General features: G+C 40.4%; 2 protein-coding genes across 2 annotated transcripts in view; one reads left to right on the top strand and one right to left on the bottom strand.

Moving 5' to 3' along the window:
* The window catches only part of LOC134676832 (WD repeat-containing protein 7-like), a 169,161-nt gene that overhangs the window by 32,394 nt on the left and 122,916 nt on the right, over window positions 1-13,851 (top strand). The gene's annotated exons all lie outside the window — the stretch shown is intronic.
* On the bottom strand, window positions 5,370-11,940 carry LOC134676990 (cuticle protein 1-like). Its single transcript, XM_063535363.1, has 3 exons — window positions 11,790-11,940; window positions 6,590-6,850; window positions 5,370-6,197 (listed from the first exon to the last, which is right to left on the bottom strand). The coding sequence occupies exons 1-3, from the start codon at window positions 11,799-11,801 to the stop codon at window positions 6,027-6,029; spliced, it is 444 nt and encodes a 147-aa protein (XP_063391433.1). The 5' UTR covers window positions 11,802-11,940; the 3' UTR covers window positions 5,370-6,026.

Below are 13,851 nucleotides of genomic sequence, written 5' to 3'. Positions count from 1 at the left end.
ATTTGATGTGCCCCTCCCCCGCAAAAAAAGGCAGACATTTTGTACCGAAAATTTTAGACATGGCGTCTCCGTTGGTTATATCCTCCAAGGAGCCGGCCGAGTGTGACGAGCGAGGAGCGAGCGAGACGGAAGAATTCGGAGGGATTCGGGAGAACATGGCGTGATAGTATCGCGTGATTCGCCATCTTGGTCACACTTATGGCTCTACGAGTATGTATCTGATTGATTGACATTTCCCTGTACATGAATGTCGTCTATTTGTTTTATATACCTGTGTGTAAGATGGGTTGGGGTAAGATTGAAAGGGTTTTTCATTAGGGGTAAGATAAATAAAATAGGGCCGACCCCAAATAATGGGAAAAGGCACGGAAAGAAGAAGAAGAAGGTAAGATAAATAAAATAATCGTCCATATACCGAAGCATTACGGCGACATTTCATTTTAATGTGGTAGGTATATTGTATTCCATTTTTTATTTAGTTCGTTATTCTAGCAGCCCGTGTGTCCGCGTACAAAAGCCTACGCCCTCATCAAGGCAGTCTAGATACAGCCTACGCCCGCAATTAGTTCTTAACCACATTACCATAAAGGTCACATTCCTCTGAATATTAATGCGAACAATTGCGCTTTCCCGTTTTTGCAAAAGGGAACACAAGCGGGCATCTTTCTCTGTCACTCTAATCACGCCTTAATTGGAGTAAAAGAGAAAGATGCCCGCAATTTGCAAACTTCGATGTTCGCGTTAGACTCTCATTTTTGTCGTTTTAAATTAAGAACAGTACAAACTCTGTTTGCAAATTAAAATGAACTCTATTTCATGGAAATATGGTTGAAGTTTCTATGCAATTTATTCCTTAGTACTTGCTTTATTGAAATTTGGATTTTATGCGATATGTAATAAGCAAACGTCGGACTATAGGGGGCAGTTTGAGGGCAAGGTAAGGTTTACAAAAAAATCTTAACTTACGAGTATTATAATGTACCTAGTATTTGTAACATAGTTAATTAAATTAGTTACCCGTTATCATTTATTCATCTTTAATGTGTAAATACTCTTTGAAGTGATGACTGATAGCCCACTGAAGTGGCCACTTAAAAACAAATAAATAGCTGACATGCGTCATTAACGCAGTTAGTTGCTATGATATTTGGAATTTCACATTATAAATACTAGGTACCAAATACTAAGTACAAATACTCAAAAGTGAATTGATTGATTTGCGAACCTTACCTATCATTCTGACATGCCACGAAAATGCCCGCTGGAGTCCGACGTATGGTAATAAGGTTGTTTTTGGTATGTTTTTAAATAGGGCAGGTCTAGTTATTTTCTTTGTTTGATAAGGACTGGGGCAACGAGCTTTCAGTGTGTTTGTATGTTCGTATTTATCTCGCAATTTACTGGAATTATGCGTACAGTCAATGTCAAAAGTGGTTGGAGGTTTAATACCCTGTCTCCTTTAAGGTTCTGTCACACAGGCGCTTTTTCCGGGCGGAGCGTGAGCGTTTTATAGCGCTCACGTGCCACCCGAAATATGCGCCTGTGTGACGGAGCCTTTATACAGGTTGGCTAAAAAATAACTGCATTCCCGTTGCCAGGGAGGTTTTGGGATTATACTGAGCAACTTTTACTATGGGTCCAACCCCGAAAACGCAAAAAAAAAATTAGGCTGGTCCATTTTCTATGGCAGGGTAAATTTTTTTTCGCGTGATTACGGGGTTGGTATGTTTTTTTTTAACTTATGAGCAATGGTAAATAAATAAATATAAATAAATATAGCCCACCGGATTAGCAAGCTGAAGTGGCAATGGGCAGGCCACATTGCACGCAGAGAAGATGGCCGATGGGGTCGAAAAGTGCTCGAGTGGAGACCACGGACTAGCAAGCGCAGCGTAGGACGTCCACCCACAAGATGGACAGACGATCTTGTTAAGGTCGCCGGAAGACGCTGGATGCGGGTCGCTTCCAACCGGCACGTATGGAGGTCCAAGGGGGAGGCCTATGTTCAGCAGTGGACGTCTTATGGCTGAGATGATGAAATAAATAAATATCTCTATACCAAATTTCATCTAAATCGGTGCAGAGGCACAGACAGACAGTGTTAATATTGCATTTATAATATTAGTAGGTATTGCGAGCTGTCATTTATCTTGTCACTTCAGGCAAATATATTGACGTGAATAAGGCCAATGGACCAGACGGTATACCTGCACGTGTACTAAAGCAGTGTGCGCCTGAGTTGTCTCCTGTACTGACACGCCTGTACCGCCTCTCTCTCCAAACAAGAACGGTGCCGAAATCCTGGAAGCTTGCAAACGTGCAGCCAGTACCCAAGAAGGGTAGTCGTGCTGATCCCTGCAATTACCGACCAATCGCCATTACCTCCATGCTCTGTAAAGTCATGGAAAGGGTACTTAACGGCAAACTGCTGGCATACCTCGAAGCAAATGATCTGCTCAGTGACCGTCAATATGGCTTTCGCCGAGGTCGGTCTACTGGGGATCTTTTAGCGTATGTCACGCACTGCTGCGGCGAGGCCATCGAGAGGAACGGTGAAGCGCTTGCTGTTTCACTGGACATCTCGAAGGCCTTTGACAGGGTTTGGCACGCAAGTCTCCTTAGCAAGCTTCCTGCTTACGGCATCCCTGCTGATTTTTGTAGCTGGCTATCTGATTTCTTGAGTGAACGGTCGATCAGAGTAGTTATTGATGGCTGCTCTTCGGACCTCATGGCCATTGACGCCGGTGTTCCTCAGGGGTCTGTTCTCTCCGCAACCCTTTTCCTGCTCCACATTAACGACATGCTGCAACCCAGCATTGTAGGTTATGCAGATGACAGTACGGTTGTTGAGAGATATTTGGCTAGTGCAGGGGACAGCAGGGAGGATATACGTTCACAGAGAGAGGCCATGGTTGAGCGAATGAACTTGACCCTTAGTCTCGTTTCCCAGTGGGGTGATGACAATCTGGTCACGTTCAATGCCTCCAAAACGCAGGCGTGTCTATTTTCCGCAAAACGGAGTCCATTCGACCTGACTCCTTCTTTCCGGGGTGCATCTGTACCTATTACCGACAGCCTGGAACTCCTCGGCATGGAGCTGAGTTCAGTCCTCGGCTTCGGCAGCTTCATTGAGTCTAAAGCACAAACTGCGGCCAGAAAGCTGGGCGTCCTAAATAAGGTGAAGCGATACTTCACACCTGGACAGCTTCTAACACTTTACAAAGCTCAAGTCCGGTCGTGTATGGAGTATTGCAGCCACCTGTGGGATGGCTCAGCTAAATACCAACTCGCCGCTTTGGACTCAGTGGAGCGCAGAGCCAGGAGGATGATTGGCGACAAGAAGCTAACGGCTAAGCTTCAGACTTTGGCCCATCGGCGGAAAGTCGCCAGCCTGTCGGTATTCTACAGGTTGCACTTCGGGGAATGTGCCCAAGAGCTACACGAGCTCATTCCACCGTCCCCATTTTACCATCGGACTTTTAGACGCACGGCCGGTTTCCATCCTTACTTGGTAGATATTCGGCCAATTCGCACGAAGCGCTTTGCTTCTACTTTCCTTATGCGCACTGCCAAGGAGTGGAATTCCTTGCCGGCGTCTATATTTCCGTGCTCTTATAACCCGGCAACCTTCAAATCAAGAGTGAACAGGCACCTTCTGGGCGAGCTCGCTCCATCGTAGGCCACGTCTACGCCTCGGCTAGTCTGTGGCCATGAGTAAACCCATGCATAATAAAAAAAAAAAAAAAAATTACGAGTAATGTACTAGCAAAATACCGGTTTTAAAGTAGGTACCATTAGCTATCTTTGCTAAGATCTGGGCGTTGTAAGGCCCTTTAAGACGAAACAGGAGCTGAGATTTAAATATTTTAGGTAAATATACCCGTCTCGCTAACGGAAGCGGCTCCTAAAACTAGCGCTATAAGGGCAAGGCGAAAAATCTTGCGTAAAAATCTCAAAAATCGAGGTTTCGTATTCGACTGTTTCCTCCTCCATAACTTAACCAATCGTAACCAAATTTGGAAATCTAAATGATTGTAAAATTATCTGTGTCGGACCGTTTTGCTTTTTTGGCTAATTCATATCAGTTTTGAATACCACTCCTCTCATTGCGGCATAGTCAATTAGGCCATTTTTGAAGGGATCTAGCGCCTTAAAAAACAAAAATATCAAAAAAAGCTAAACGGTCCGACACAGATATTGACAATATTAATCTGTGTTGAAAAAAACATTGCTCTAGCTTCAAAACCCACGGAGGAAACTGTCGAGTAGGTTTGTATGGAGAAATGACCGCTCCTGTTGGCTCTTAATGGTTTTATTAGGTACTGTCGCCATCAGATATGTCGCAGCGGTCAAGGTGCTCACAAATATCTGAGCACGCCTCTATTATCAAGGCGTTAGAGTGCGTGTTCAGATATTGTGAACACCTTGGCCGCTCAGATATATCTGGTGGCAAGTGTACTATGCAAGAATCGGGTTTTGTCTCTGGCTGGTTGTTTTTGGCCTTGCTCTGTTTTAGGGTTCAGTAAAGCCATTACCTGGTCAAAAAAGGCGAGTGGCGTGTAAGCCGGCCGCAGGCGTAGGCGCATTTTTATTTAGCATTTTTAGGGTTCCGTAGCCAAAGGGTAAAAACGGGACCCTATTACTAAGACTCCACTGATTGTCTGTCACCAGGCTGTATCTCATGAACCGTGATAGAAAGACAGTTGAAATTTTCACAGTTGCTAACGACAACCACACATACCAAAAACAACAAATACCATAAACAGAATAAAATAAATATTTAAGTGGGACTCCCATACAACAAACGTGATTTTTTGATAATGGTAAGGAGTCCGACTCGCACTTGACCGGTTTTTTAGTTTTGTTTATTTTTTCTATTATTTTTATTTTTTTCTGTGAGCTAAAATTTTCTTACTCTTCTAAGGCCCACTTGCACCATTCCACTGACCCGGGGTTAACCGATTAAACCTGGAGTTACCATGGTTAACAGTACAATTTGACACTGGGTTAACGGTTTAACTGCATAACCAGGGTTAGTGGGATGGTGCAAGTGCCGCTAAGGCCCACTTGCACCATTCCACTGACCCGGGGTTAACCGATTAAACCTGGAGTTACCATGGTTAACAGTACAATTTGACACTGGGTTAACGGTTTAACTGCATAACCAGGGTTAGTGGGATGGTGCAAGTGCCGCTAAGGCCCACTTGCACCATTCCACTAACCCGGGGTTAACCGATTAAACCTGATATTACCATACCATGGTTACCAGTACAATTTGAGTTAACGGTTTGACTGCATAACCCCGGGTTAGTGGGATGGTGTTAGTTGGCCTATAGGGTAAAGGGAATAGGATAAATAAAATGTCAGAATCGTCTTAAAAATGTGTATTTATTTACACTTTGGCAGTGATGGCATTATGGTATCTACAAAGAGAGTTACTAAATGAGACCGTTTATTTTTCCGTCGAGCAATCATGTTTCCTATCAGATCCAGTCGTACGTATAACTAACCAGAGAAACATGAACCTTATATACATTGATATAAAGCCCACTATAGACTGACCATAGTCGAATTTAAGTAAAGATGCGACTAGCTTAGATTGCGAATATGGTGTAGTTTACAGTGATTTGAACTTTATATAATTGTTATTAGAGTTCAGTTTTGAGCTCTGCTATAAACACACCATAATTTGATCAGGATTAGCTATAAAATCCTTTACACGTGACTTTTTTGCGATATTAAAGCGCGTTTGACAGCCGCCTTTTTTAAAATGACTGTATCGCATTGAGATTTCTCGAGCGTGTCAAAGGCCTAAACATAATTAGGCATTAAAACACTTGTGTTCCTTTTATGAAACTCACCTCGGTCGTTTCATAAATCCACACTCGTATTTTAATGCCTTTCATTATGTAGCAGTCACATAAACTACACGGTGCCTACAGCAATGTGAAACGAGTTGATAAATCCTTTAGAATGTTTTAACAAAACATCCCAAGCCTTCTCTGGTTAGCGCCGTCAGTTCGGTTTTACCACGCGCGCAGAGCGGCGCCGTGGATGCCGAGACCGCCGTGGAGGAGGGGGGCGCCCCAGGCGGCGACGGGGGCGAGGGGCGCGATGGGGGCGCCCCAGAGGCCGGCGCGGGCGGCGGCGATGCCGTTCAGGGCGGCCGCTTGCGATTGGGCGGCGGCTACGACGTTCTGAAATTAATTGAGACGTCTTTTTAGGAGGTTTAATTGTGCTACTTGATTTTGGGACCCGAGCGGTTTTGAAACCATTTTGGTCGTGGCACCATATTGTTGATTTTGGTTGTTTGTTTGATCAAATCAGGAATATTTGTGTTTACTTCCTTGCTCAATTTTGTGGTGTTTTCGGGACCTTTATCAAGCGGTTTTTTAATCGTGCAAACATTTAGAAATTTGACGGATTCGGAACGTTAAAATTGACAACTTACGTGCTAAATCTAGCAGGTTTTGGAGCATAATAATTTGCCCTTCGGAAACTCGTTGTTCCCAACTATGCTATTTAGCAAGTTTTCCGACATACTTTAGCAATTTGTCTCCTCCCGTCTACCATGATAAAATAAACAAACCTGGGAAGCGGCGACGCCATTCCAGTAAGCGTTCTCATTGATATCCCTAGTGGTCTCCGCGGCCTGGCGGACGGCCTCAGTGTTCCACTGTACGGCGGCCTCGTTCGCCCTGAGATTCCCCTCAAGCGCGGCGCGCGCGTGGTCCTGCGCGGCCACGGTGGCGTCGATGGCGGCCGCTTGCGCGTCACCGGCGTTGATGCCGAGGCCAAGAGGCAGGATGGCGGAGGCCGAGGCGTAGCCGAGGACGGCGGCGAAAGCGATCTGAAAGGAGACGATGGTTAGGCTTCAGGAAATTAGAAGGGAACAAAAGATATGACGCGCGAGAAACTTGCGACGGCAGATATCTTCCCATGCATTCTCTTATCCTGTGATGATGATGATGATGAAACCCGCGAGATGGCCATAAATGGGTTCCGTTTAAAATTTGGTTCGTCAGGTCAGCAAAAAAGGCAGCCACGAAATTTAAAATTGAGCTAAACAAATTGTAAGCTATAGACGGTCAAGCAAATCTTGTCAGTAGAAAAAGGCGCGAAATTCAAATTTTCCATAAGACGATATCCCTTCGCGCCTACATATTTCAAATTTGCCGCCTTTTTCTACTGACAAGATCTGCTTGACCAACTTTAGGTAAGATCAAAATGAATACTCATAAATAAGTAACCAATTAAGTCTCTCATTATATATTTTATTGAAACCATAAACATAAATAATAACAAACTTAGAATAAAAGGTAACCTAAAATTAAACTACCTACAAAACTAAAACTAATACCTAAGTCTCTCATTTCAATAAACACTATTTACTCAATCTCATCTAAATGCAAGCCACTAATCTAATTACCGAGCTAAAACGGAAACGCGTCCATAAATATGTAAGCATGCGAATCCCATCCGCTCGCAATATCCTATGTATTCATTATTACGTTACAATTGCATTGTTACTTCCTTAGCTCAGTAGACCGTTTAATCAGTTTTTTTTTAGATTACCTCATTGTCTGTCTGTGTATTTTATTATTAATATCTAGAAGACCGAGCTTTGCTTGGAAAACATATTAGAACTCAAAAATGCGCGTTTTCCCAGGGATAAGACCTAGCTAGATCGATTTCTCGCCCCCGAAAACCCCCATATAGCAAATTTAATCGCAATCGTTAGAGCCGTTTCCGAGATCCCCGAAATATATTTACATACAAATAAATAAATAAGTAAACAAGAATTGCTCGGTTAAGGGTATTAGATTATTAGAAAAAATATATCTGAAGCGCTGGTAGCCTAGCGGTAAGAGCGTGCGACTTTCAATCCGAAGGTCTCGGGTTCAAACCCCGGCTCGTACCGATGAGTTTTTCGGAACTTATGTACGATCATTTGATATTTACCATTTGCTTTTCGGCGAAGGAAAACATCGTGAGGAAACCGGGCTAACCCCAGGCCTAGTTTTCCGTCTGGGTTGGCAGGTCAGATGGCAGTCGCTTTCGTATAAACTATACTGCAAAACGTATTTCAAGACCAAAAAAAGATAGACAATGTTGCCACTTTTTACTAGCACTTTTTACTAGGTACTTTTTTAAATCGTAGGAGGAAAATTACTAATAAATAAATTATCTTAGCGTGATTATTTATCAAAAGGAATTTACTATTTTACAAACAAATTATTACAGTGGCAAAATTGTCTTACTTTTTTTGGTCTCGAATTACGTTTTGCAGTTTAGTGCCTACGTCAATTGTTGGGATTAGTTGTCAAGCGGACCCCAGGCTCCCATGACCCGTGGCAAAATGCCAGGTGTGGATAAGTCTGATGGCGATGGTACATTATTTTTTGTTGAAACGTAATCTTACGATCAAAATCGTTTTACATCAATCAACACACCGATACCTAAATTCCAACCAAATTTATGATAATTGCAGTCCAATACGTATAAAAAATAACCCAATTTCATCGAAGAATTAACGTTACTACAGCAGTTAATAGGCGAATTGCGTTATGTGGCAAACAGTTTTGCATTGCGCTTTGATTATTGGTTGTTGTAATGCCACTATTGTTTAAAAACGCTCCCAAAGGAATTATTATAAGCATACCTGTGCTAGCTCGGGGCACGAATGTTAATTGATGTTTATTATTAAAGTTTATTGAATATATTTAATTACACAAACGTGTCTACCGCGATATAATTTCATTGTTTTTACCTACCTACTCGTAAAATTCCGATTTTTCAGCTGAGTTGCACCAGCTGTGGTCACAAAAAGACCCGTTTGTGTAATTAAATACGTGTACAAGACGCTAGAGTTTAAGACGTATAGAAATGTATGCATTTGCTTATTGGAAATCCTGTATTGTAAGCAGTTTCAATATGTATGTATGTATGGTATGTATGTGTGTAAATACATATGTAAGTATGTTAGTCTGTAAGGTATTTGTAATATGGGCCTTGTTGCCTGAATTAAATTTCTAAATAAATAGATATATAGCCTTCCAACAGTCCAAATAGTGTGGCTGCAATCCATAATCGGTCCGTGAATGTCAAAAACGTACAACGTTTAATATTAGGATGCCGTCCATTTGGATGAATCCATTGTAACGGCATCCACTTGGAAGGCTAGTCAGTGGCCTGCTTTAGTATACCTACCAATTGTTTTGTACCCTTATTTATGCAAATACATATTTTGATTTATTGATTGATTGATTGATACGGTGGCCCTTAGGTCTCTCTGGTTCTGTTGTAATGTTACATATGTCCTTCTTTAATACAAGGCGGTAATGGCAAACGATTTATTTTAAACACGTATTGTTTCCCAGAAAAGGAATGTGACGACATCGCACAGCTGTTGAACCTGTGGCAATGGCCTAAATTTGGTTGCTCTGGTTTAGATAAAGATTACGAGATAGTTAGTAAAAGATATCTTTGAAAAACTTTAAAAAGTTACCGGTATTTTTTCACATGGATAAAGCTATACATAAATAGGCCGGCAGGTGAAAGTTTTTATTTTATTTCTAGTTTTAACTTTAGTTTTAATATTGTTTTCGTTATATATTTTTTCTTCACTTAACCAACCTAGTTAAAAAAAAACCGGGCAAGTGCGAGTCGGACTCGCGCACGAAGGGTTCCGTACCATAAAGCATAAAAAAACGGAAAAAAATGCAAAAAGAAAACGGTCACCCATCCAAATACTGACCACGCCCGACGTTGCTTAACTTTGGTCAAAAATCACGTTTGCTGTATGGGAGCCCCACTTAAATCTTTATTTTATTCTGTTTTTAGTATTTGTTGTTATAGCGGCAACAGAAATACATCATCTGTGAAAATTTCAACTGTCTAGCTATCACGGTTCGTGAGATACAGCCTGGTGACAGACGGACGGACGGACGGACGGACAGCGAAGTCTTAGTAATAGGGTCCCGTTTTACCCTTTGGGTACGGAACCCTAAAAAGGGAAGGCAAGTGGATGTAATTAGCTAATTGAATGTGTCAGGATGTAGCCGTCGACGGATACGTCTGGGAGGACATATTATCACATCTACCTGACCAACCCCTTAAATGTTACGTATCATTATAAAGACAAATGCCCTAATCTAAATCACAACTTACGCATTGCGACATGACTACAAATTTACGCGACAATTCCAAGTGTCTGTTGCGACATCGACCACGCCCTAGGTTTAGGAATACAACCAGTACCTAGGTAATAGCCTAGATTCCTAGAACAATCGTGAAGTTTAGATTCGGTGGAAAATAGGTTCTCACTAAGGTAATTGGAGGAAAACTATAGGCACCTACATGTTAAGGGACAAACTCTCTCAAATCTGTAAGTCAAACAATATGTATCAAAAAGAACGAACGAAACACAAGAACAGACAAGGGGGAAGGTCCTCATTTCTGCATATTTTAGAATAAATGTATAAAATATTCAAGACTAATCCAAAGCTTGAAGTTCCGAGATGCAGCCTGGTGACAGATAGACGGACGGACAGACAGGAGTCATTTGAAGGAATGTTATACGGCCTCGTGTTTTATGAATCAATATGTTATCCCGAATTGTTATAAGAAATGGTTATTGAGAAATGTCCTATTTTTTTTCTTTTGGCAAATACAAAAAGACATCGTTATACCAAAAAGACATATCTCCACTACCTGTACAATACATTTCAACTCTTTCAATATGTATCACGTATTCGATACATTTTATATGCGAACATCGTCGCGTTGCTCGACCTTCACATACAATTGTCATTACGCGACCATATCAATCTTTATTACCGCCTATTAAGGTCCAGATTTAATTAATCCGAATGCATTTGATATATGGCAGCTGTCAATTTAAACGGCCGGTGATATGTTCTATATTTTGAATGTTTATTTTTATTCGAGAAGAAATAACGATGTTATTGTTTAATTGTAACGGCTGTAAATAAATAACGAGTTATGTTTAAACGGTGATTTGAATAATTTAGTTATTTTTTAAGTGTGGATACAGTTACTTGTAATGCAACTCGGTAAATTGATTATTTTTAATATAACGGGACGGGTCGCTAGTAAAGTATAAAACTCAAGTTCATATTATTTTAAAAGTAGCCTAATTGTTAAATAAACCGGTTCAAAGAAATTTAAAATAGGAATGTGGCATATGCAACTTGATTGACAGATTGACATGTGTATAAACTACTTAACATAATGCAAATCGTGAACAACACTAAATCAGTTCCGAAATGTTATTACAGTTCACATGACAATGCAGTAAAACAGTTTTTATGACACTATTGAATATTATGCAAAAAATAGATACGCATGTAACCTTGCCAAATCAATTAAATATATACTTGGTCAAGCAGATCTTGTCAGTAGAAAAAGGCGGCAAATTTGAAAAATGTAGGCGCGAAGGGATATTGTCTCATAGAAAATTTGAATTTCGCGCCTTTTTTTACTGGCAAGATTTGCTTGACCATCTATATATTTTTATCACATCCAAAAACGACAGTAACATGCAGCTTTCGATGTAGCAAGGTTTCATCCGCATTTGACGTAAAATGATAACGGTGTACTGGCCACTTTGAACACTTAAAAAAAATCACTTCTCAAATTTACGCGGGAAAAATGGAACGCGTTCGAAAACGAGCAAATAAAAACTTAAGGGTGCGTTCAGGTTTTTTGTTTAACTTTAAATTTCGTAACCCGTTATCACTTTTGTTTTTTTTTATAAGGAAATTTACCAGAAATCTCATCTTGCACTTCTTGTCAGACTGCTAGATAGCTACTGAATGCTGTCCAGCGGTGCGTTGGGTCTTTTATATGGGCGTTGCTGTAGAGCTGTATTGAAAGTGGCCAGTAATCATTGCTACGATAAAGTATCTTTTTGTGGGCATAGGAAGGGCTAGAGCTGATTGTAGGTATTAATTTCCGTGTTCTGTATATGACTAATTAGGAATTATATGCGTGATTGATATTGATAATGTTATTTCTCACATAGAAATTTTTTTTTTTATGAAGTCGACCAATATGAAATGGTTTTATGATTGTAATAAAAATTGCAAGCTGATAGCTTAGGTACCTAATAAGGTTATGATCTTGTAAATAAAGAATCAGAGCAGCAATAGTAAAAGTAGTAATTGAAATTAAAAAAAAAATACTAAAAAACACAATATCAGATTTAGGAAAACATAAATTACATAAATTGGAAGACTAATACGCGACAGCGTTCCTAAACCTCTTACATACAAAATTTTGTTAATGGGCTATTAGGCCTCATTTGTTCAACAAAAACTATATTGTTGTTATTATAATTTATAATTACACTCTACAACGTTATTATTTATACTTATTGGCATTGGCACTAACAGTATTTAATTCACGAGGATTTTATTAATAATTATTAATCTTAAAATTCGTAAACCAAAAAAGATCCACACCCGTTTGTCCTAGTCCTGTGGGCCACCTCAGTGTCGAAACTTTCGAATTGTAATAGTGTAACTTTAATGCGATAAAAAGAATACTATGCGCGATATACCTAACTTCCATTATGAATAAAACCAGTTTCATATTAATCAATAATTGCGAAAACAACAGATAACGTAAATAAACCTAAAAAAATCTAATACTTGTCTGTAAAGTCGGTTTACGGACAATAATTTTGGTGATAACGTCACAAGAAAATATTTATGAATAAGTGGCAGTAACGTTACCATGGATGGAGATCCGTCCACAACGTTACCATGGAGATCTGTCCACGACGTGACACTTGTTCATGCATGCCACCGGTGTTCATCGATTTATAAGACCTTATCACGTCAAAATGGCAGCACATGAAAATACTTATTCTTCCTTGCCGCCTCTAAACATCCACAACTCTGCGCTAAGGTATGTACAAAGGTGCTGATCCGATGGGTGGAGCAGGAAGCTCTTTTATCCAAATAAAAAACTGTCGCAGCGCGCCCTGACATTTAGAGCACCACTCAACATTACCGTCGACAGTGGCGCTACAACTCACATGTCAAGCCAAAATAGTACCGCAAAATTTAGCACGAATTTTCACCACCGGCAAAGTTAAGTTGGTTTTTAGGATGCACTTGTTTTTTCTGGGCGATATTTCAGCCAGGATGTCTTTTTGCAATCTTTAACGGTTGCAGTTTTCATAAAAACCGCAAGAAAAAAAGTAAATCTGTCTCCTTCCTGTCGTTATTCCGGCATTTTGCCACGGCTCATGGGAGCCTGGGGTCTGCTTGATAACTAATCCCATGATTTTACAAAAAAAGTAAGTACCGTAAAATTAAGCCCAAGACCAGACCAAGTTAACTGCACCAGCTTCGCAAGCGACAGAGTGTGGAATGCCATCTCAAACGTCAAATTCCTATTACATATATTATGATGTTTATAGTAACACTACCACACTTTGGCCCTGCAGAGTTTGCTTAGCTGGACTCTACCAGAGAATGCACTGTGCACTCGTTTTTTCGGTGTATTTCAGCCAGTATGCTTATTTTGAATAAGTGTGGTAATTCCGCCATAGGGGCTATTCTGTCTACAAGCGTAGGTATATTTAATTGATTATCAATCGTAGGAAAAAAAAATCATTTGTTATTGATTGCTGAAACTAAAAGCAATCGCTGCTTTGTCGATGAAATTATCAATTTTGTTCGTTTGAGAAAAACGCTAGTGGACGGAATAGTCCCTATGACGGAATTAGCCACATTTACCTTACAGTTATGATATAAGATAAGGTAAGATAAAAGATTTCGTGACGTTCACAAAACATGTACTAACGTGTACAGACAACAA

The sequence above is a fragment of the Cydia fagiglandana genome, chromosome 25 (assembly GCF_963556715.1).
Source record: "Cydia fagiglandana chromosome 25, ilCydFagi1.1, whole genome shotgun sequence".
NCBI classification, from domain to species: domain Eukaryota; kingdom Metazoa; phylum Arthropoda; class Insecta; order Lepidoptera; family Tortricidae; genus Cydia; species Cydia fagiglandana.
The sequence above is the reverse complement of the archived record's forward strand: the minus strand, read 5'-3'. Positions and strand labels throughout refer to the sequence as shown.

What these genes read in the sequence shown, in the direction of transcription:
- LOC134676990 (XM_063535363.1), bottom strand. An exon ending in ATGGCGTCGCCGCTTCCCAG is followed by an intron (nt 6,198 to 6,589) that starts GTTTGTTTATTT and finishes AATTAATTTCAG; the next exon opens with AACGTCGTAGCCGCCGCCCA.